This window comes from Trichomycterus rosablanca, chromosome 1, assembly GCF_030014385.1.
Source record: "Trichomycterus rosablanca isolate fTriRos1 chromosome 1, fTriRos1.hap1, whole genome shotgun sequence".
In the NCBI taxonomy this organism is placed as follows: Eukaryota; Metazoa; Chordata; class Actinopteri; order Siluriformes; family Trichomycteridae; genus Trichomycterus; species Trichomycterus rosablanca.
In genome coordinates this window covers 21,631,635-21,655,986 of record NC_085988.1, presented here as the reverse complement: position 1 = coordinate 21,655,986, position 24,352 = coordinate 21,631,635, and the positions used below count along the sequence as shown (strand labels likewise).

The 24,352-nt window shown below is 40.1% G+C and overlaps 1 protein-coding gene across 5 annotated transcripts in view; it reads left to right on the top strand.

The window, feature by feature from the left end:
- Window positions 1-5,132: 5,132 nt before the first annotated feature.
- The window catches only part of med12 (mediator complex subunit 12), a 57,045-nt gene continuing 37,825 nt past the window's right edge, over window positions 5,133-24,352 (top strand). For all 5 annotated transcript variants that reach the window (XM_062990298.1, XM_062990253.1, XM_062990288.1 and 2 more), the window contains exons 1-12: window positions 5,133-5,282; window positions 12,284-12,388; window positions 12,481-12,672; window positions 14,516-14,675; window positions 17,009-17,184; window positions 18,389-18,499; window positions 18,617-18,889; window positions 21,312-21,458; window positions 21,924-22,023; window positions 22,203-22,339; window positions 22,958-23,089; window positions 23,312-23,438. In XM_062990298.1, coding sequence (XP_062846368.1) covers window positions 5,184-5,282; window positions 12,284-12,388; window positions 12,481-12,672; window positions 14,516-14,675; window positions 17,009-17,184; window positions 18,389-18,499; window positions 18,617-18,889; window positions 21,312-21,458; window positions 21,924-22,023; window positions 22,203-22,339; window positions 22,958-23,089; window positions 23,312-23,438 — 1,759 coding nt within the window. In that variant the 5' untranslated portion in view covers window positions 5,133-5,183. The remainder of the gene's footprint in view (window positions 5,283-12,283; window positions 12,389-12,480; window positions 12,673-14,515; window positions 14,676-17,008; window positions 17,185-18,388; window positions 18,500-18,616; window positions 18,890-21,311; window positions 21,459-21,923; window positions 22,024-22,202; window positions 22,340-22,957; window positions 23,090-23,311; window positions 23,439-24,352) is intronic.

Sequence of the window (24,352 nt, the reverse complement as noted above, 5' to 3'; positions counted from 1 at the left end):
CTAGGAACACTGGCTAAACACAGGCTAGGAACACTGGCTAAACACAGGCTAGGAACACTGGCTAAACACAGGCTAGGAACACTGGCTAAACACAGGCTAGGAACACAAACTAGGAACTGACTACAAACAAGTGCCAGAAACATAGAGCAAACCAAAGTCCAAAGAAACCAAATTAATCACCTAGGAAGTCCAACACAAACAAGTCAAAAATAACCACCATAAACCAAAATAACCCCTGCCAGCCTGTTCCTCAGCTCTCCTTTTTAAACTGGTCCCTGATTAGGAACAGCTGGGGCTGATTGCTCAGGGGGACCAATCAGGAGTGAGGCATGGCAGGAGTGAGTGTGCTCACAGAGAAGAGGGGCGTGGCACATATGAGCACACCAAGGCTAGCAGTGTGACAAATTGAAACAATGTCACTATATCCTTATTAAAAACATGAATATAGGGCTTTTATTTTAATCTATTTGAGCAGCTAAACAGTTTTCCAGCAATAAACTAAATGTAATCCCAAGTGACCCACATAAAAAATTTTGGGCAATATAACAAAATATCAACTCCAAAAGACGTATTGCATTCATATTTCAAGTTTAAGTTCTTAAAAATAGTTTAACTCTTGATTCAACTGGTATAAAAAGGCATGTATTTAAAAAGGAAAACGGTCATTGGTAGAAAACCATGACTTTCCAGGTGGTACCTTGTAATGATCACAGTGGATTTAAAAAAGCAAAACACCTGCAATACAATATTTTGAGAGTGGCTCAGTGGATAGCACTGTTGCCTCACAGCAAGAAGGTCCTGGGTTCGATCCCAGGTGGGGCGGTCCAGGACCTTTCTGTGTGGAGTTTGCATGTTTTCCCCTTGTCTGTGTGGGTTTCCTCTGGGAACTCTGGTTTCCTCCCACAGTCCAAAGATATGCAACTGAGGTGAATTGGAGACACTAAATTGTCCATGACTGTAACAAGTGTAATGAGTAACAACCATTTCTGTCATGTATGTAACCAAAAGTGTGTGAAACATGATGTTAAAATCCTAATAAATGAACAAACAATATTTTGAAAAGTAGACTGTTCCGTCACCCATATGCAGTTTTGGTACACATTTGCCTAATTATATTATTAGAAACTACAACTCATTTCTTTTTACACTTAAGGCTCTCCAAATACCCAGATCTTCTGCTCTAGAGGTTACTCAGCCAAGACATTTGACTTGTCAAGTGCCTCACTGGGGAAGCTTTGCAGTTTTATAAATCATGTAAGGATATTGTTGAATATTGTAGCACACTCCTAAACTCTTACTTCACTGCAGCAGGTCTGTGTTTATATGATGCAGCTTTAGGGGTGTAATAAAGTGTTTCTATGTAGCTTAGTACCAGGTGTACAAGAAATTTCTCTTGGTACCGATGTCAACATAATGTACATAAAAAACAATAAAGAAAAAGGCATACTATATATAAATATAGAATAGAGACGTTAAAATACAGTGCACTATCAAACTTCAAGTAAGAGTATGCAATGAAGATATTAATGTTAGTTGTAGACTTGATATGATATGAACAGATATGTACTTAAAGTCTTTAAAGTGCATATGTGCACGGACTACAAAGAAAAAAAGTGTGAAAGACACTTGATCAGAAGGATTATGTCATGGTATGTACAGTGGATATGTATGTATATTATGTGTGATAAAGTGCATGTGCAGCAGTTTAAAGCAGAGGAGGAGGTGGCGGTTGGTCCAAATCTTTAAGATTCCCACTCTTGAGAAAGGAAAAGGAAGTGTCCAGGGTGTGAGGGGTCAGCCATAATCTTCCCAGCCCCCTTCCTCATCTTAGATGAGAAAAGTCAAAGATCCATTCTACTTATTTATGTATCTGCCCTTCTGTCTATCAGAGTCACAGTCAACTATTAACAGTCTTAATTATTTCACCTCATTTCACCCAATCTAATAATTGCCAGTTTCCTTGCTGCAATTCTCTTGTTGCTTGTACAACCCCCCACACTGGCTAAGGAGAGCTGAGGCTATCATGCTCCCTCTTACATGCACGCAATCACTGGCCACATCTGTTCACCTGCCAGTGGCGCAGTCTCACACAAAACTGTATTACATACAGAGAGACACGCTATGGCCTCCCCCACCACTACCCTACACTTTAACCAGATGCAGAGGTTGCAGTTGTAGAGTGGCAATTACACTCAATATCTCTCCAACCATTAGTGTCTGCTTGGGTGCCCAGCCAATTCAATTAATAGTTAATAATAGGTCATTAATATTGTACATTTATATAAGAATGCAGGACCATATGAGGGCCTACTGTGAAGATGACAGGTTAATTCACACACAAAAAATAGGGCCAACAAGCTTTAAATTTAAAGGTTTTGGAACTTGGTCAGGCCAGGAGACTTCACAGAACCTACATAGATAGATAACCATAGAAGACCAGCAAACTAGCTCAAAATGTCTAAATTATTACTAGGAGCTATTGTAACCAGACATACCCAATATCCAGAAACAGCCCACATTTTTGGGAAGCTGTCCCCAGTAATATCTGTCTTCAGAAATGTTCCGATTTTAGCTGTGTATTCTAACTGTCCACAATGTGAATGAACTCTTATGAAAAAAGACAGAGCAAAAGAGGTTCTACTACCATTCCTGCAGGGTTACTTATAGTTCCTAGAATTAAAAAGATCACGACTGGTGGAAGAGCATTTCTTCCTGCCTCTGTTCGGGATTTGGACACGGTCTTAATGTTCAAGTCTAGATTGAAAACATATTTATTTACACAGGCTTTTGATTCGTTTTTTCCAGACTAGGGGTGGGTGGCTCCGGTCCTGGAGATCTGGGGTCTGGGCGGTCTGGTGCTCGCATATTTTGTCAGATTTGCTGGTGCTGCGTGTTGGCTTCTGGCTGCTTCCAGCTTCTGGACTCTGGGGCCGGAACTGTCCACCCTGAATATAGACAAAGGCACAGAGCTTGGGGGTTCTTGGTCATAGAAACTTGTGGTGATCAGGGATGTTGGGTTGGTGTCATTCTGCCTCTCTTGTCCGATCACTCAGGTTTAATGACGGTGGGGGAGGTGGGCGCTGATGTCCTGTGAAAGCCTTCATGACTGTGTTACCCGCTCACTCTCCCTTTTAGTTATGCTGTAATAATTACAGGTGCCGGAGTCTAAAGCTACTCTCTGGTATTAAAACTGATATTTTACTTCATTCACATTTTACATTTTTAACTACATTTTTTGTTGTTAAACCCCAAGGTGGTTCTGATGGAAACCTGTTTACCCACCCGAGGTTAAGGAATGAAGTCCAAACTGCCGTGCCAACAATGCTGCTCCTGCCAGATGTGACGGAGACCTGGCGTGTTTGCACCAAGAATGTCAAGAACTCACTACAGACTTTATCACAGACTGGACTGAATAATAACTCCAATTACTATTGCTAGTTATAGCTTTTAGTTCATTTTAATTTGTGTGTGTGTATGATTTGTGTAAATCCTATTTATTCAAATTATTCTCCAGGCCACCCAAGAAGGATGGGACCCTGCTGAGTCTGGTTCCTCTCAAGGCTTCTTCCTGTAATTCTTTTTTTTTAATGCATTTTCTCCCCTTTTTCTCCCTCTTCAGCATCATGATAATTGCATCATGCTTTCTCTCCGCCTATGCCGATCTCTGCTCTGACCGAGGAGATTGAAGTCAACCTACGCTTCCTCTGTCACGTCAGCAGTAAGCCGCATGCATCTTATCACCCACACATTGACGAGTGTGGTGCCACCTAGCGTTGTGTACGGAGAGACACACCATAAGAGCACTCTTTCCTCATCTCTGTGTAGGCGCCTCTAATCAGCCAGCAGAGGTTGTAACCGCACCATTCTGACAGAGAGAGACCCATATCCGGCTTAGTCCCGCCCATCTGAACAACAGGCCAATCGTTGTTCATAGCCGCTCAGCCCAAGCCGGCAGGGCAGAGCTGAGATTCGATACGATGTATTCGAGATCCCAGCTCTGGTTGCAGCGTGTGTTTTTACCGCTGCGCCACCTGAGCAGCTTCTTCCTGTAATTTTAAGGGAGCTTTTCCTTGCCACTGTTGCCCTTGGCTTGCTCAACAGGGGTTTTTGGTCTGTTGGTCCTGGATTCTGTAAAGTTGCTTTGAGACAATGTCTATTGTAAAAAGCGCTATATAAATAAAGTTGACTTGACTGTCATGAATGTAGCCAAAGTGTAAAACATGAGGTTAAAATCCTAATAAATAAATAAACATTAAAACTATAAAACACACACACACTAAAGGTACAAACTAACACTCCAGGGACAAAAATAACATACAAGGAATGAACTTGTACATTTACCAGACACTTTTATCCAAAGCAACTTACAGTACAGTTACAGTCTGAGCAATTGAGGGTTAAGGGCCTTGCTCAAGGGCCCCACAGCAGCAACCTGGCAGTGGTGGGGCTTGAACCAGCAGCCTTCTGATTACTAGTCCAGTACCTTAACCACTAGGCTACGGCTTGTCCTTGTATGAGTGAACTCGTATACATTTATAACTCTTGTTACTTTATAACGCGATAAAGGCTCCAGGTTTTTAAACACATACTTTGTATTGTCGCCACAGTACAGTTTGATTTACTTATTTGCCTAAGGTTAAAATATGGGTCTTTTGATTTGTCGAACGTCTTCCCACAATTCCAGAGGACGGAAACGACGTGCACGTCCAAATCCATACAACATCTATTTTGTAGTGCACTATATAGGGATATCTTATTTTCGCAAATCATACCTAAAACTAATTATTTTAAGTATTTAATAATGCCCAATGCACTGCAGTAAGCTGATGTCCAATTAATACAGACTGTTAACTGCACATTAACGATAACACACGTTTAAGTGTGTAGGGAATAGGGAGGTAGGTGCTGTTTCAGACACGACATGTTTAGTCTAAATTTAAAGCATTTTTTGTCGCACCCGTATTTAAAAAAGTCCTCATTGATTGGGATTGGCTAGTAATTCGTACTTACATTCTATTCACCAATCAAATTCTGCATTAATATCATTTTAGCCAATCGTGAGAAAATGAAGGGGGGATTTGCGTGAAAACGGGTGGGAAAAGGAAAAGACGCTGCTCAATGGAGAAGCTGTTGGAATAGAGGTACAGTCTGGCAGCCGGGGCAGCTGCTATGCCGCTGGGACGATGGCTGCGTTTGGGATGTTGAGTTATGAACACCGTCCCCTCAAACGGCCCAGACTCGGTCCTCCGGATGTTTATCCTCAAGACCCGAAGCAAAAAGAGGTTAGGAGCTAATGTGTTGTTATTATTTTTATGCTTCGTGAATCCTTGCACTGTGCACAAAGAAATACAAACGTTAGGCTTCAACGGACTAGGGTCCAGTCTCAAACCGCACACAACCGTACTAAGTAGTATTTCAAATTAGTACACCATCAAGTGTATGGTTTCGGTTTTTTACCTTACATACTAGTACTAGTTAGTACGTAGTGTAGGGTTTGAGACGCAGCCTGTAAGCAAACGTTCCGGGCCTAGCTATTTGCTAACTAGCAAAAACAGTACATATGAATGCAAGAAAAACACAAACGCTTTCCGTTCACTGTCAATAACATAAATATTCTGTTAAGCCTAAATACACAAACGACTTAAATACATACATTCTGTTTAAATGAGGAAAAAACTAGGGAGTTAAAGATTTATTGCTGTTTAGCAAGCTGAGTTAACGTTAGCCGAATAGCACCTGTACCATAATCATGTAAATATGCTTGTTTTTCAGTTGTTTAAAAACGAGCTGGTTGACTTTAGATGTGTTGTATTATAAAGCTGCATTAAAATCCAACCTATTCGAAATTTAGAGACTGAATACGTACCAAACTTCATAATGATAATAATAATGAATAGTATGTAAAATAATGGTTGCTAGTGTACTAATCTAACGCACTTACTATGTACTGTTCATACTAAACACATATTGATACACTGATCAGCCATAATATTAAAACCACCTCCTTGTTTCTACACTCACTGTCCATTTTATCAGCTCCACTTACCATATAGAAGCACTTTGTAGTTCTACAATTACTGACTGTAGTCCATCTGTTTCTCTACATACATTTTTAACCTGCTTTTACCTGTTCTACAATGGTCAGGACCACTACAGAGCAGGTATTATTTAGGTGGTGGATCATTCTCAGCACTGCAGTGACACTGACATGGTGGTGGTGTGTTGATGTGTGTTGTGCTGGTACGAGTGGCTGCTGGAGTTTTTTAATACCGTGTTCACTCACTGTCCACTCTATTAGACACTCCTACCTAGTTGGTCCACTTTGTAGATGTAAAGTCAGAGACGATCGCTCATCTATTGCTGCTGTTTGAGTTGGTCATCTTGTAGACCTTCATCAGGGGTCACAGGACGCTGCCCATGGGGCGCTGTTGGCTGGATATTTTTGGTTGGTGGACTATTCTCAGTCCAGCAGTGACAGTGATGTGTTTAATCTCCATCAGTGCTGCTGTGTCTTATTCACTTATACCAGCACAACACACACTAACACACCACCACCATGTCAGTGTCACTGCAGTGCTGAGAATGATCCACCACCCAAATAATACCTCTGTGGTGGTCCTGTGGGGGTCCTGACCATTGAAGAACAGGGTGAAAGCAGGCTAAAAAAGTATGCAGAGAAATATATGGACTACAGTCAGTAATTGTAGAACTACAAAGTGCTTCTATATGGTAAGTGGAGCTGATAAAATGGACAGTGAGTGTAGAAACAAGGAGGTGGTTTTAATGTTATGGCTGATCGGTGTAAGTACACTATTTATACTAAGTACCTGTTAACTAACTAATTAACAGGCATTGTCACGACTTGTGGTAAAACTGTTTAACTTTCCAGTGTAAAGGTGGCAGCATCTTTACATTTTAAGCCATTACTGAAAGCTGTGTCACCTTATTACCTTTATTAGGTACACATGTGCCCATTCATATTCATGTAATAGGTAATAACAGTCCAATCAACCAGTCATATTATAGCATTACAATCCATATAGTTATGTTTACATCAAATATCAGAATGATAAAATAAGATTTGAGTGTGGCATGGTTATTTGTGCCAACCAGACTGGTCCAAGTGTGTCAGAAATTGCTGGTTGACTGGGATGTTCATGCACAATAGGGTCTAGAGTTTACACCGAATGGTGCATGTAGTCATGCATGTAGTGGCGGTTCTGCATTGAAAACAACTTGTTGATGAGAGAGGTCAGATAAGGATGGTCTGATGTGAAGGCACATATCAAACTTTGGGTTGGATGGCTTAGAGCTGATGATCACGTTATGTTTTACTTTTCTCAGCTAAGAACGTGAATCTGGGACTATAGCGGGCACACACTCAATAAAATTAGACAGTTTAAGACTGAAGACATCTTGCCCGGTCTGACACATCTCCGAATTATAGGGTCATAACCAGTCAAGGTGTCTTCAGTCTTTAACTGTCTAGTTTCATTGAGTGTGTGTCCACTGTAGGGCCAGATTCACGTTCTTAGCTGAGAGAAGTAAAACATAACGTGCTCATGCACTATTGGGTCTAAACAGCAGAAGTCATTGTGCCCAACTTGTCCTGTGTTGACAGTTCATGCTGGTTGTGTAATATTAGAATGTTTTCTTCGCAAGGATTGGGCCAGTCAGTAATAATCAAGCATTGGTTAAATACCACAGTCTATCTGGGTACACTGTTGCTGACCATGTATACAGTGCTGTGAAACAAGTATTTGCTCCCTTCTCAAATGACATATAAATGAACATACATAGACCACAGACATAACTTCTCAAAGTCAAATGAAATAAGTAAATAAAAGACAGATCACAACCTTTCCTGCCATGAACATGGCCCAAAGGGCAGACATGGCATTAAAAACTAAACACTAAACTAAACTAAACCCTTCTCAAATGCACCTTACAACTCTCCCATCAATGCCATTTTTGCTCAGTGTCTTTCTTATCACGGAATTGTGTACATTGACCTTGACTGAGCCAAGCAAGTCCTTCAGTTCTTGCTTTCTGCCCATGTCTGCGAAGGAACATCCATATAAATCCTGTAGATTAGACAGAATTTTCTACCTTTGTGCGGTTGCCTGTCTCTGGTCATCCCTCAGCCCAGCTAATAGTAAAACACTTGTGCACGTGTTGATGATGGCACGGTTAGACTTCTGTAATGCCCTTCTATCTGGCCTCACTGTTAAAGCCCTCAGTAAGTTACAGTATGTACAAAAAACCGGGTCCGGGTTCTTTCTGTGTGGAGTTTGCATGTTCTCTCCGGGAGCTCTGGTTTCCTCCCACAGTCCAAAGACAGGCAAGTGAGGTGAATTGGAGATACTAAATTGTCCATGACGGTGTTCGATATAACCTTGTGAACTGATGAATCTTGTGTAATGAGTAACTACCGTTCCTGTCATGAATGTAACCAAAGTGTAAAACATGACGTTAAAATCCTAATAAACAAAAAACTGCTGCTAGGATTCTCACCTACTTTAAGAAGACTTACCACCTTACTCTCAGCCTTCAGAGTTTTCACTGGTTACCTAATGCATTTCGTATCAAGTACAAGCTTCATCTTATTACATATAAAGATGGCGGCATGGTGGCTTAGTGGGTGGCACTGTCGCCTCACAGCAAGAAGGTCCTGAGTTCAATCCCCAGGAGGGGTGGTGTGGGTCCTTTCTGTGTGGTTTGTATGTTCTCCCTGTGTCTGTGTGGGTTTCCTCCAAGAGCTTTGGTTTCCTTCTACAGTCCAAAGACGTGCAAGTGAGGAGAATTGGAAGATGCAGAATTGTCCATGACTGTGTTTGACATTAAACTTGTGAACTGATGAATCTTGTGTAATGAGTAACTACCATGTGTCTGACATGAATGTAACCAAAGTGTGTAAAGCATGACGTTATAATCCTAATAATAAATAAATACAATATTGCAGATAAAGCTCTATACGGTCTGACTCCTCACTAGGGTTGGGCGATATTGCCGATTTTCATACCATCATACCGTCTTCAGGAAATACCGCGGTATACGGGGGGGGGGGTTTCGCGGACAAACTTTACAGTGTACACACTTGAGTGTAATTACAATATTTCAATGATTTTTTTTATAAAAAGAATGAACAATCTGAACGTCAAACATTGCTTATCTTGTCTGATCTATAATAAATACACATAAGTATAAATGCATGTGTATCAATTACACTTTACCACAAACATTAACACATAACATTTTGGCATTGTAATCTCTCTCTGCCCACACAAAACAGAATAACAGCAGGCTACACACTTCAATATATTTCAAAAGTTAACTGCTTAGTTTAGAGTTACAGATATTTCTTAAAAGTGTATGAATGTGTACGATTAGTTATGCCTGTAATCCAGAATTAAGTTCTATACCGTAACAAAAAATATGAATGTAAATGTTCATGCTGCGATGACGGTGATGTAAAATAATGTTAAAATAATTCAAATTCCAAACATTTGAGTGGTTAACGAGAACGCTACTTTACATGTCACACAAGCTCAGTGCAAAACACGAGCACGGAAACGGTACAAATCCAATCTCTTCCCTACACACTCGCTCCCTACGCCCTATAGTGCACATAATATTCTTAAAGGGCCAGACAATATTTTATAATTCACATTACACGACAGGTGAGACGTTCTTTTTTCTTAATATAGCGCTTTTATTTAGGAAAAAATAGTTCTTACATAGGCAGGAAAATCTATGGCAGACAAGAGTCAGAACAGCGGATTGGGCGTAACGTTATTATTACTGTTTGCTCCTTTTTCTCAACACTTGTGCTCGATTTACACTGAAGATATATTTAGTAAATAAGTACATGTCCGCGCATGCACGCGCTCGTGTTCATTTCCGGTTGAACTGATAAAAAATGTTGATTTTGAAAAATTAAAAGACGAGCCGTTTTTCAGTTTCTGCTTGTTAGCTCACAGCTAACGCTAGCCAGTGTGGCTCTTCACTCGACTCTGTGTTATCACCAGTGAGCACCCCACTGCCAATCAGCGAGCTCCAACCGCCTACCCCTCCCACCCCTCCCTTACTGTGGATGCGCGCATGTCTTAAAGTCTCAGTTTTCAAGGTAAACCTGAAGCAGAAATTTGGCGCTTCACATTTAAAAAATACCGTCACCATTTTTGAATACCGTCACCATTTTTGAATACCGCGGTATACGGTAATATCGTCATACCGCCCAACCCTACTCCTCACTACCTGGTTGAGCTGCTCCCATCAGTATTTCCCATCCGAGCTAAAAGTGAGGAGCACTGGTCCGTAAAATGCGATTGTCCAAAACAGCGAGGTTTTTTTTCCTGGAGGTGTGAAAATATACCAAAACACAGCACAACACTGCAGGTCCACAAAAAGTGCTAAATATGCACATATTACATGCACATAAACAGTAAAAGGAACAACGTAAATAGATACGTAAATATGTACTGGGGAGAAATTTTATTTATCTTGTGTGGTGGAGGATGTGTTTTTTTTGCCCTGAAGTCTGAAGCACTGCTGGTGGCTACTGGAGCAATGCTGGTGCATAACTAAGCACTAGAACTTGCAGAAATTAAGCATAAAACACAGAGGAAAAAGGCGAGAACAAAGTGAGCCTCCCGACAAAATAAAGGCCATCACTCATGTAAACAGAGAGACGTTCGCCAGCTAGCAGACAATTACTGAACTACTGGACTTGGTGGGTGGCACAGTGGCTAAGTGGGTAGCACTGTCACCTCACAGCAAGAAGGTCCTGGGTTTGATCCCCAGGTGGGGCAGTCCGGGTCCTTTCTGTGTGGAGTTTGCATGTTCTCCTCGTGTCTGCGTGGGTTTCCTCCAGGAGCTCCGGTTTTCTCCCACAGTCCAAATACATGCAAGTGAGGTGAATCGGAGATACAAAAATTGTCAATGACTGTGTTTGACATTAAACTTGTGCACTGATGAACCTTGTGTAACCAGTAACTACCGTTTCTGTCATGAATGTAACCAAAGTGTGTAAAGCATTGACGTTAAAATCCTACTAATAAATAAATAAAATATTACATAAAAAGGTCTGACTCCACACTACCTGGTTGAGCTGCTCCCATCAGTATTTCCCATCTCGTACCTTACGATCACAGACTTGAGACCTTCTAGTTGTTTCAGTTCGGTGGAATCTTGATTTAACGAGCTAAAAGTGAGGAGCACTGGTCTGTAAAATGCGATTGTCCAAAACAGCGAGGTTTTTTTTCCAGGAGGTGTGAAAATATACCAAAACACAGCACAACTCACGAGATATGCAAGTGAGGTGAATCAGAGATACAAAATGGTCCATGACTGTGTTTGACATTAAACTTGTGAGCTGATTAATCTTGTGTAACCAGTAACTACCGTTTCTGTCATGAATGTAACCAGTGTGTAAAACATGACGTTAAAATCCTAACAAACAAACAAACTGGACTTGGTATGCATCTCAGGGGAATTTTAAACATTTAGTTTTCCAGATATTGTCCTTTAAATCCAAAATCTGTTAAATGGAGGTCCGTTAAATTGAGGTTCTCCTGTATTTAAATTGACTGGGTGGTTGATTGTTTTGTGTGGTACCTCTCAAATTATGGGCTACTCTTCTCAATTTGTGATGTCTCCTATCTTTACTTATTGCAATCTTGGCTAAAGACTTGCTTGGTCTGTGTTTAATGTAATACCTTTTATGTCCTTATGTTGTGTACGTCTGTTCAATGTGTTTATGCATTGATTGTAAAGTTTCCTTGAGCATGGGAGAGGCGCCATATGAATATGATTGATATTCTCATGGCCTGAAAACATACATTGATGTATTTTATTGTTCATTTAAAAAACAAATACCTTTTTATGTCTGAGTTTTTAAAGTGTGATAAATATTAGTATCGATGGCAAACATTTCTGCTTATGGTAACTTATTTTTATGCTGGTTTCGTGTGTGTGTGACAGACCAGTGCACAAGGTTTCTGTATCTTACACAGCTGCTCTTTGGATCAATTGGATTAAATCTTAATTGATTCATAAGCATGTCTTTTATCTTTTGGAAGTGTAAGTGTGAGAGATGCCAGACACACACAGACACTGCACACATGCTCTCAAAAATACAGTGCAAATTCACACAAAGTCTTTACTTCGTCAGTCTTCAGGAAGATTGAAACAACTTGTATTTAGGTGGATTAATGAAAAAAAAACATAACGACGCTGCCAATAATAACACAACCTTCTAAACTCTGTCTTTCTTGTTGTTTAGGATGAACTCACTGCATTGAATGTCAAGCAGGGATTTAATAACCAGCCAGCTGTATCAGGGGATGAACACGGCAGCGCTAAAAATGTCAATTTTAACCCCTCTAAGGTAGGTGGCTCAAAAGCTTAACCCGTAACCATGCACAACGTTTCTTATTCACAGACCGGTTTTAAATGCGTTTCTCTGTGTTCTGTTTTTAGATCAGTTCAAACTTCAGCAGCATCATTGCAGAGAAGCTGCGATGCAACACATTTCCAGACACAGGAAAAAGGAAGCCACAGGTCAACCAGAAGGACAACTTCTGGCTGGTCACGGCAAGATCACAGAGCTCCATCAACAACTGGTTCACAGACTTGGCCGGGACCAAACCTCTTACTCAGCTTGCCAAGAAGGTTGGATTTCATCTGCTGTGCAGTTGAACAAACACTGAATGATTAGCTTTACAGTTTACCCTGCAGCCTTACTTTCATGATAAAAAACAAACAAAACAGCTAGTGAACACAGCAGTGTCAGTTTCACACTGCTAATTACCTAGGCCTTGTGTGATTTCTGTCTGATCACACAGTGCCAAAGTGTCATGTGACATTCACTATAATTACATTGTGAAACTATTGAAATTGTCTTTTTAATAGTTGGCTTTCCTGTTTAATAGTTAAACATTTTGCTTTACACTGGGTTGCTTGTTTCTTGTCCTGGATGAAAATAAAGAGTGTTGTTTCAGGGAGAGCATTCGGCATAAATACTGTGCCAAATCTAAAATGTGGACCGGAATATTCGGCTGTGGCAAACTCTACATACAGAAGCAGCCAAAAAAGAGGGAAAAAGTTACTGTGGGAGGCGTAATGGTTAAAGGCTCAACAATAGAGCTTTGTCTATAAAGCAACTCACTGTGGTGACAACTAGGGATGCATCGATACCATTTTTTCCCAACCGAGTACAAGTACATGTATTTATGTACTCGCCGATACCGATACCTATTTAGAATTATGCAATCTGGAGCATTATGGAATAGTGTAGTTTTTAGTGTAAAATAGTGCAGTGGAACAGTTGCTTGCCATCACTAATTGTAAAAAAAAAAAAAACACCGCACAGCCATCATTGAGAAAGCTTCTGACAAGTTAACGTTCATTAATAAACGCACGTAATTAACGTTGTGCACATCATACATGCGATGCGAATCTGCTGATTGAAATATTTACTTTAAAAGGATAATACAGTCCGATCCCATCTGAGCCGATTCTATCAGCACATACATTCGTGGTTCACCTCGGTAAATCGTAAACGACTCTCAGTCGGCTCCCGCTCTGTGGTAATAACCAGTATAATTAAGCCTGAGCTTTATAATGTAAGCGAGTCACACAGAATGTTCTGTAGTAGTTGGTGTTTATTTACAACCGCATCATTCATTATAACAGTAAACACGGAGAGATGACTGAGAAAAGAAGCTTACGCTGCGCTTAAAATGAGTCGACTCCTGAATCACTTGTATCGACACTGTGAACAGAGTATTAAAGACACAAACACGTCCTATAACAGCGGTTGCTGCTTTTGTAACCGGTTATCTTCACTGTTAGCTCTATTTTGAAGGGTTTTTTTTCAAACAGAACTAAATAACATTAAACGTGCGTGTGAGCGTGGTCAGTGAGAATAACTCAATCTGTCTCCCGTGGGTGAAAAATGAATTGCTTTAGTTTTAAATCTTTTAAGTAAAAAAATCTCGCAATGTCACGCCCCCCGGTCAGGCACAAACCCCCCCCCCATGTTTAGTATCGGAGCCTCGTTTGCGAGTACGAGTACGAGTTAATGAGCGCGGTATCGGGCTAATACCCGATACTAGTATCGGTACTCATGCATCTCTAGTGACAACACGTTTTTATGATTTTAATTTTTGTTAATGACAATTTTGCATTAGGACTTTTATTTGTGACTCTTGTATCATTGTGTATTAGCATTATGGTAAGCCGTGTGTGTTTTTTTCCAGTAATATGTGAGGGATGATGATGTTTATTGCACAAAACACTAAATGATAACAATGTCCTTTTGTTTTGTATTTATAATTGGAATCAGTACTATAATTAGTTGAATTATGAGACATTTGTTTTCACACTGTTTTTTTTTTTTAATGCTCAGGTGTTTTCTGGTCAGACTGGTTTCAAGATATTGAGCACATAAAAACATCCTGCAATGTAAATTTAATGTTAAAAGCTCCCTCTTTCCATTTTTATAATACACTAGGTTCCTATCTTCAGCAAGAAAGAGGAGGTTTTCGGCTACTTGGCCAAGTACTTGGTTCCAGTGATGCGCTCCGCCTGGATGATCAAAATGACATGCGCATATCATGCTGCTATAACTGAGACTAAAGTCAAGAAGAGACACGTCATTGACCCATGCATAGGTACGTTTGTAGTACTTTTTTTTTATTTGTGACACTGACGCACATGGGTATGAAAATTAACCAAACCTCTCTCTACACATGGCTTTGTATTACATTGAGACCATCAGACATGGGTAGCAATAGGGATTAAAACTCTTTAAGGTGTTATTAGTAGGGCTGTCATTAATTAACACGATTAACATGTTAAAATTTTAATCATGGTTAAAAAAATTGAATTGAATTTATGAAACAATGTTATTGGGCTATGTTTGTGCCACTTTAAATATGTGTCTCTGACATAAAATAAATAAATAATGTCTATAATTAAATATGTCTGTCTCTTTAAATATGTGTTTCAAAAAGCATGAAAAATCTTCACTAGACAAAATTACAGTTATTTGATCAAAGTCTTTTGACGCTTCAAGATCTTCGATCAAAGCACGCTTTTGTCTCGTCAGGCATCTGCCCACACGGATACGCGTTACAGGCAAATTGAACTCTGGCAACTTTATTTTAGAGGAGTTTGTATGGAAAGCCCATGGACTGTACACGTCGTGGGAACATTACAAACACTGTTGTTATACATATCGCAATGGACTGTAGACGCTTTAACATAGATAACAATGTGGGTTTACATGACCTTATATGTGTTGCATCTAGAAATGGTTTGTTGTAGTACCCTGTGAGCACCTGTTTTCAGTGGCAGGGTTATGGACAGAAAAAGATCCTCCCTTTTGCCAGATAATGTGAACAGACTTGTCATTTTAAACAATTGGCTTAAAGATGGGTAACTGTTAACAACTCTATATAGACTCTTTCTAAATAATAATTTTATCATAATTTTATAAAAAATTTTATTGGTAAACATTTTCTTGCAATAAAAATATGCATAACTGTTCAAATTTTGTTGTTATTTTTGCAGTTGATTAATCGTGATTAATTTGGTTCTTTAATCATGATTAATCACGATTAAAATTTTTGATCGTGTGACAGCCCTAGTTATTAGACATTGTATGTTGTTATGTATTATGTTATTTTGACCATACATAAAGCCATAGCTGTTGGTACTTAGGTGGTCAAATCAATTTCTTTGTTTCTTCTGTCTTAATAATGATGTAAGATTTAAGATAAAAAATGTCAGGTTTATATGGATTTTGTACTAAAATATGCGGAAGAAAAACTAAAACACAGAATCTTAATATACACAGACTCACAATCATGCCTTAAAGCCCTGGAATCATGCACATCAGACCACCCTATAATTAACAATGTACAAAGAACAATCAACAAGCTAACAGAACTGGAATATGACGTAAAGCTATGCTGGATACCAGGACACAGTGGAATAGAAGGGAACGAAAAAGCAGATCAGCTAGCTAGAGAAAAAACAAACCAAAATACGGCAAACATCAAAATCCCATCAACAGACTTAAAACCACTAATAAATTTTTACATCAAGGAAAAATGGCAAGTTGAATAGAACGCTCAGACCACCAACAAACTCCAAGAAATACATCCAAACATCAATACCAAACCTAGAACTCACCAGGGACGATGCATAGACCAAACTATATTTACAAGATGCAGAATTGGCCACACCAGGGTAACCCACCAATACCTGGTAAAAGGAGAAAACCCACCAACATGTGAAACCTGCCAAACAATTACAACTATAAAACACGTTTTGACAGAATGCCCTAAATACACAAAGGAAAGACAACAAGTGCACATGCCTGAAACCATAAAAGAAATCCTTACACAAGACAACACAAGAACAGTATTAACCTACCTCGCAACCATAAAAATGAAAATATTAAATGGACCAAATGATAAAGACAGATATATAATACCCAGTTCCTGCCATTAACTGACACGCATGTGTTTAACATGGCGTAAAAATCCCAAATAAATAAATATAGATTTTGTCACTTTTTTGTTCGTTATACATTATTTGCATTATATTGATTAAAAACCTCCAATCCAAATTGTGCAGAACTGTTTGCATTGCTTGCCCCTCTACATAGGAAACGAATGATTTCAGGTTACTAGTGTGAATGCAAGGTTATTTTCCTAGTTTGTAATTTTGCTAATTTGGTTGTAATTTTGCTAATTTGGTTAAAATTTAAGTTAAAATCTAATTTACACAATTCTTCTCATTGCATTTTTCATTTCACTCTACAAGCACATCTAAGCTAATAACCTTTGCCTGGTTTTGGGAGATAGTATGTCAATTAGATTTGTGGCCCACATTGCCTTAACATTTTTATTGTAATATTCATCCCTATTTACATGCTCTTTGCAAATCCCATGTTGAAGCCTAAAGGTTGTGTTGTTGTTTCATCCTGCTTCTGCAGAATGGACTCAGATAATTACAAAGTACCTCTGGGAGCAGCTGCAAAAGGTGGCCGAGTTTTACCGGCAGTCACCCAGCCAGGGCTGCGGCTCTCCTCTGCCTGCTCCTCCAGCCGAGGTGGAGACTGCCATGAAACAGTGGGAGTACAACGAGAAACTGGCCATGTTCATGTTTCAGGTGAGTCTAGCTTTTCTAAAGGTGGAGGCTTTATAAGACATGAGTACATGAGCCAAATGTACAACTCAGAGCTGGAATTCTGACTGTTGATGGATATATGCCAGGACAGTGGTAGCATAGTGGGTAGAGCTATGGGTTCTCAACTAGATGTTTGTGGGTTTGAATTTTGGCTCTGCTATGCAGCCACTTTTGGGGCTTTGAGCAAGGCCCTTAACTCTCTTGGCTCCAGGGGCACCGTACAATGGCTGCCACTGCGCTCTGTCCACAGTTGAGTGTAAAATTGAAAGTTAGTCTGATTAAATGGATAAATAATGGATTATTTAAATAATCAAATATGTTCTTGTGCTTTTGTGTAATCTACTCATTTAGAAAGAGAGAGATACATTTTCAGAAAAAGACTGCTGTACATTAATCATGCGTTATGACTTAATTTTGATAAATATGCACTTGTGAATTTCAAGTTGACACTTTTAATTGGACATTATGACAGCAGTGACAAGTGGTGTAGGTGGCATAGAGTAGCAGGAGTGATTTGGAGTGAAAGGCAAAGTTTACAAGACCTGCTATGCTGGACGATTTGGATGCAGTGACACTGACTAAAAGACAGGAGGGAGATCTGATGTGACAGAGATTAGGATGCTGCAATTCTGGCTGGGAGTGACGAAGATGGACAAGATTAGGAGGGACAGTTTATTAGAGGGACAGTGCAGGGAGGATGTTTTGGAGACAAAATTAGGGCAGCAAGATGGTTTGGGGGTGTGCAGAGGAGGGATGTGATATAGGGAGAAGGCTGCTGTTGATGGAGCTGGGGCAGTGGAGGAGAGGAAGGCCAAATAGGAGGTTTGTGGATGTGGGAGCAGAAGATGCATGTTGTTAGTGTGACAGAAAAGGATAATCAGGACAGGGCAAGGTAAAGAAGAATGATCTGCTGTGGCGACCCCTAACAGGAACAGCAGTTTGTTGCAACTAATAAGTACAATTGTTTATTAGGGCCATTATTAATAATAAAATAATATAATTGGCTGTTTATCAGTTTAACTTTAAAGGAATTTGAATGAGACATAACCAAGATTGTTGTACTTACAATCTTTTATTACATAAAAAATTAAAAAACATGAACCTTTGTGGTAAATGCTTATTGAAGAGGGACATCAAAAAGGGGTTAGGTTTTGAACTGGGAATAAAATGTGTTTGTCTTTAACAGGATGGCATGCTGGACAGACATGAGTTTTTGACCTGGGTTCTAGAATGCTTTGAGAAGATTCGTCCTGGGGAGGATGAGCTTTTGAAGTTGCTACTGCCTCTCCTTCTACAGGTTGGTAAATGTGGTAACAAAGCAGTGACACCTACCACATGGGACCTCATTGTAAATAGACTGTCATTTACTGTAGTAAATCCAACCAGTATTAATGCCTCATTCTTTCTTTGTCAGTACTCTGGAGAGTTTGTGCAGTCAGCCTATCTGTCAAGGAGGCTGGCATACTTTTGTACACGCCGGCTTAACTTGCTGCTTAGCGATGGAAGTCTGGGGCCCAGCACGGGAGGACATGCACCCCACGGCATCTCAGGCCAGCCTGGCAATGCTCTTCCCCCAACCCCGACCTCCCAGCCAGCTGGGGGTAACCAGCCCCAAACGCCATTCACCGACTTCTACATCTGCCCCCTGCACCGGCCTGTCGTGTTCGGCCTCAGCTGCATGCTCCAGGTACAGCAGACCACTTCATGACCTTCCAAGCATTGAAACTCAACAAAGCCTAGAGTTAAGCAATGGAACATGAGAGGAAGTGTGTTATCGGGAATAGTATCATGGCTTTGGTCTGTAGATCATCTGTGATGCTTTGCACTATAACACACAACCTTGAGTGTTTCAAAGACACAAAATAAATTATGAGGGCAGTTGTAACCTAATGGTTAAGGTACTGGACTAGTAATCGAAAGCTTGCTGGTTCAAGCCCCACCACTACCAGGTTGCCACTATTGGGCCCTTGAGCAAGGCCCTTAAACCTCAATTGCTTGGACAATATACTGTCACTGTACTGTAAGTGGCTTTGGATAAAAGCGTCTGCTAAATGCTGAAAATGTAAATCAAAGAAGCTCTGATTTTCATACTACATATGCTTTAATACTTACAGTACCTTCCGCCGGGATTTGAACTCACAACCTTCCAGTTGATAGCTCAAAGCTTCACCTATTGTGCTAAATAAAGATGTATTTGTACTTTTTAATATTTAACTCCAAAACACAACGTTCCTCCTTACGGCCTTGGAAGATCTCCTCTAAAAACTATACAGGTTCCTGATAAGATCTCACCTTGACTACACCAGTAATCTACAGAGATGCCTGAAAATCCCACATCCAAACATTGGATCCTTTTCAATACCTCGGCCTCCTTCTAGCCCTGTGAGCCTCTAGAACCTCCCTGATGCACAGGCTCTTTGCGAAAGCCAACAAGCCATCTCCAAAAAACATCACCTGGAGCTGGCTATTAAATACGTGGTCAACCTCTTATCGGACAAACACTACCCAGTTTACCCACCAGTATTCTGCTCAAAATACAGCCAACTCTAAGCATGAAACCCTATTAGAATCCGCTCCCAGGCCCATGGATATATTCTCATGAATGTAACCAAAGAGTGTAAAGCATGATGTTAAAATCCAAATAAACAAACAGGAAAATTAACTGCAGCCTCAACCAACTATCCAAAAACTACCCTCTTTGGATCTCCAAGACATGGATATTGTCTATGACCTTATGAAAAACAAGAGAATAACAAATCCACTACTATACCAACAACATCTCATAGAAATCAGAAATCCCATCTATACAGACAGCTACAAAACAAGTAAAGGTGTCACTGTTGCTATAGCAGTGGGTCAGTACAGTCTCAGAATACCAAACCAATCAACTCGAGCCATACAGCTAGGTCAGGAACACACACAAAACATCTCAAATCCTTATCTGTACAGACTCAAAAGCCTGCCTCCAGGACCTAGCATCACACAACTGTATCCACTCAATAACAGCAAAAATCACTAAAACATTAAAGCAACTAAGGAAACATGGACACAATCTACAGTTCTGCTTGCCTTAGAGGCAACAAATGACCTGACTGGGCAGCAAAACAAGCCACAGTCCAGCAGTGCCTTTATCCTCCATCTCACTTCAAACCAGCTATTAGAACCTATACCACTGGAATATGGTAGAAGGAATGGGAGACATGCACAACCAACACACTCCACGAGATCCACCCCACAGTAGAAACAAACAGAACCTACTACTTTTATAAACCGCAGGAAACAAACTGCATATTTAAGATGCCGCATTGGTCACACAACTTTTTATTCTAGTGCCGAATAACATGTTTCCTTGATTACATTTTCCCAGGAGGCATTTCAGTGTTTATGATAATTCGTTTTGTTCTGTGGAGGCATTAAAGAGCCATTTCTTTTTGCCTCAGTCTTACAGGGACATCAGCCAAAGAAGTGGTAAGGCTCATGCATTTTTAGACCTGGTTATTTGTCCAAAGTGCAAGACATGAAGCCTCTGTGCACTAAAAATGTCAGATTCCAGAACTCTTATTTTAGTCTGTGGAGGTCTCACTACTGTCTTGTAAAAGGTAAAGTTTACAAGACAGTAGTGAGACCTGCTATGTTGTATGGCTTGGGGGCAATGGCATCGACAAAAGAGACAGGTGAGGGAGCTGCGGTGGCAGAGGTGAAGATGCTGAGATTCTCATTGGGAGTGGTGAGGATGAACTAGATTATTAAGGGAACAGCTCAGGTAGAATTTTTTTAGAGACGATGTTAGTGAGGGAGGGATTGAGATGGTTTGGGCATGTGCAGAGGAAGGAGGAGGGTTATATCAGGAGAAGGGTGCTAAGGATGGAGACAACAAGCAGCGTGAGAAAAGGAGGTTTATGGATGTGATGTGGGTGGATATGCAGTGGTAGCATTTGACTTTACCCCTGTATGGATGCCAGTTTAAGTAATAACAGTGAAATAAATGGGAGTTGGTTACCACAACACACTTTTCTTAAGCAAATCTTAAGATCTTCAACTGTCAGTCTCTAAACTTGAACCTTACTGGTTAAAAGTCTTATCTCTGTTTCTGTTTTTGTTCATTCCAGAGTATTGTACTGTGCTGTCCTAGTGCATTGGTGTGGCACTATTCACTAACCGACAGTCGGATTAAAACCGGATCTCCACTAGACCTTCTGCCCATAGCCCCTTCTAACCTGCCCATGCCAGGGGGCAATACCACCTTCAACCAGCAGGTACGGCCTCCTCTATAGTGGCTTATACAGGATATTTATACAGGATATTTCTGATTTATTTCTGGTTTAAAATTTGGCATTTTGGCAAGTCTGGGCCGACTGGATTTGGCCAACACTTTTTCAGTAGTTTGCCTGCTCAGTTGGAAAAACTGATGCCTAATATCTGGAAACTACTGTTTTGCCAAATAAAACCACCTAATGTTCACAGTACAACCTTAATTTTTTGAAAAAGTTAAGAGATTGTGTGAAATTCAGTAAAAAGAAGGATCTTGTGATCTTTAATTAACTGGTAAAATACAAAGGAAAAAGTCTTTTGTATTTTGTAAATTTAGACAACTTTAGATTTTGCCTGCAACACAGGCGTGGTCATCAATTTGTAATTTGTAGAATTGCTAGACCATTTTTGAGTGTACTTTGCAGAAAGCCGCAGTGTTCAGTTGGTCATGCTGTGATCTCTCTCCAAAGGTCCGTGCTAAAGTCAGGGAAATTGAGGAGCAGATTAAAGAGAGAGGGCAGGCAGTGGAGTTTCGCTGGTCATTTGACAAATGTCAGGAAACAACAGCCGGTAAGTTCACTGTCAGGTTTTTGAACATTGAAAATTTTGCATTGTTCCATTGACCCTACTGTTAAATCAAAGCGAGTGACACCTAATTCATGTTTAATGTCATATCCAAAAGCTTGGCTATCTAAGTAATGTTTTTGGTTTAGAGATCAATGTCTCTTCTATTTGCATTGTAACAACAGGCTTCACAATCGGTCGGGTCCTGCACACACTGGAGGTTCTTGACAACCACAGCTTTGAGAAGTCTGACTTTAGTAATTCACTGGACTCCCTATACAACCGGATCTTTGGCTCAGGCCAGAGTAAAGATGGACATGAGGTACAAATTTTCTTTTTGATTTACTTTGACTTTTGTTGTTTATTTTTACTCATTTGTTTTTGTGAGTAGTCATATTTGTAACACTGTGCTAAAAGGACATGTTTAATATTCAAGGCATTTTCTCTTGAGTATCGTAATGTGTCTTCTGTAATCTGACTAAACAGAAAACATTCGTATTTCAGCCCTTAATGAAATGCACTTTTTAATAGCATTGATTAAAATATTGTTTGTTTTGAGCTAATGTGGCATAATGGTTAAGAGCCACGCTGCTGGTAACAACAGTGCCTGATTTTCGGGGGTTTTATTTATGGGCTGGGCTTACAAATACAGAAGGTGCATGGCATTGTGAGCCTAACCACTAAGGGTGGACCCTTAGTACTCGTCCTTAGCCCGGAGGGTTGCGTCAGGTATATATTTAGACCAGAGTGAGCCGCTGTGGCAACCTCCAACTGGAGCAGCCAAAAGGGATAATTTATTAATCAAAATATTCTTTGTTATTGGTTTATTATTAATTACCAATTGCTGCAAATAACCTTATTAGTTTTTTACGGATTAAATCCAATGTAGGAACTTTTTAAAAAATCTATTTTTTTCGATGATTGCTGTGTTTTTGTGCAGATGAGTCCAGATGATGACGCGGTGGTCACTCTGCTGTGTGAGTGGGCTGTGTGCTGCAAGCGTTCAGGCAGGCACAGAGCCATGGTGGTTGCTAAGCTGCTAGAGAAGAGACAGACTGAGATTGAGGCAGAGGTTAATGCTTCATTTGATCCCTCTTATAGCTTTTATTTTGCCAGCACTTTCTTCCACTTACATTTCATAATACAATACAAATTGTATTTCGTGATGCCTGATAACTTTGTAAAAGTATTTCTGTGTAGGAATGTAAGTGGTTGAATAAATGCAATTGTATATGTGAATGGATTGAGATTATTACATTAATCGGTCCTTGTGTGTGTGTGTGTATTTACACAGAGGTGTGGCGAATCAGAGGTGGTGGATGAGAAGGGCTCGGTGTCATCTGGATCTCTCTCAGCTGCCACTCTACCCGTCTTTCAGGACGTTCTGCTGCAGTTCCTGGATACCCAGGCTCCTGTGCTTAGTAAGTCGTCACAGCTGTTACAGACCTACATATTTATGAATCAAAATGTGACCTAAAACCACAAATAAGAAAAAGTTGGGACAGTATGATAAATGCAAATAATGGAATGCAGATCTGAAATGCAGGAGTGGATGTTTATTAATAAATGAAATGAAGCTGCTAACCAGACAAAACATATTGGGTTATAAAAGTCATATTTAATAAAAGAAACACTGTGTTTATTTTTCAATTGTTTTTTTACCTAGTTTCTCACCCTTATCCGTTACGCTACGACTACTATGAGATGGTTGGAACATGTCTTGTAACCTTTCAAGAAGCTCACAGCCTGGGTCTGACTTTAGACCTCCACTGCTGAGATCTTGAGCTTTTGAGTTTGAATCTTAGCTTTGCTATCAGCCGGCCAGGCATCTACACAGACATGATTGGCTGGGTCTGAGGGAGGCGAGCCAAATAGAATCTTTATTTCTCCTGCAATTGTCTGGGGAAATAATCGAAATCAGTTTGTGACTTTCTGCCCACGTTATATTAAGAATGCAATTTATTATGACAGAAGATAAAAAAAATCTTCATATACTATACAGCCAAAAGTATATAGACACCACTTCTCACTGTTGGATTCAGCTCCACTTTTATATTCATAAAATATAGCCTTGCAGTCTCTGTACTGATAATTCCTTCCTGTATTATGAACTGGACTGAAGAGCATAGCAATTTTCCAAGTGGCGCTGTCAGAGAATGCCATCGCTCCAGCAAGTATGTTAATTACTTTTACTCTGTAGAGATCTGTAGCTGCACTTAATATTAACCGAGCATTAGCTGTTGGAAATGACATTTTTAACCAACAGCATTAATAGAACAATGACTTCCTTACTGGTTATCGGTTAGCCATGTATCCTTAACTCATGCCAGAAGAA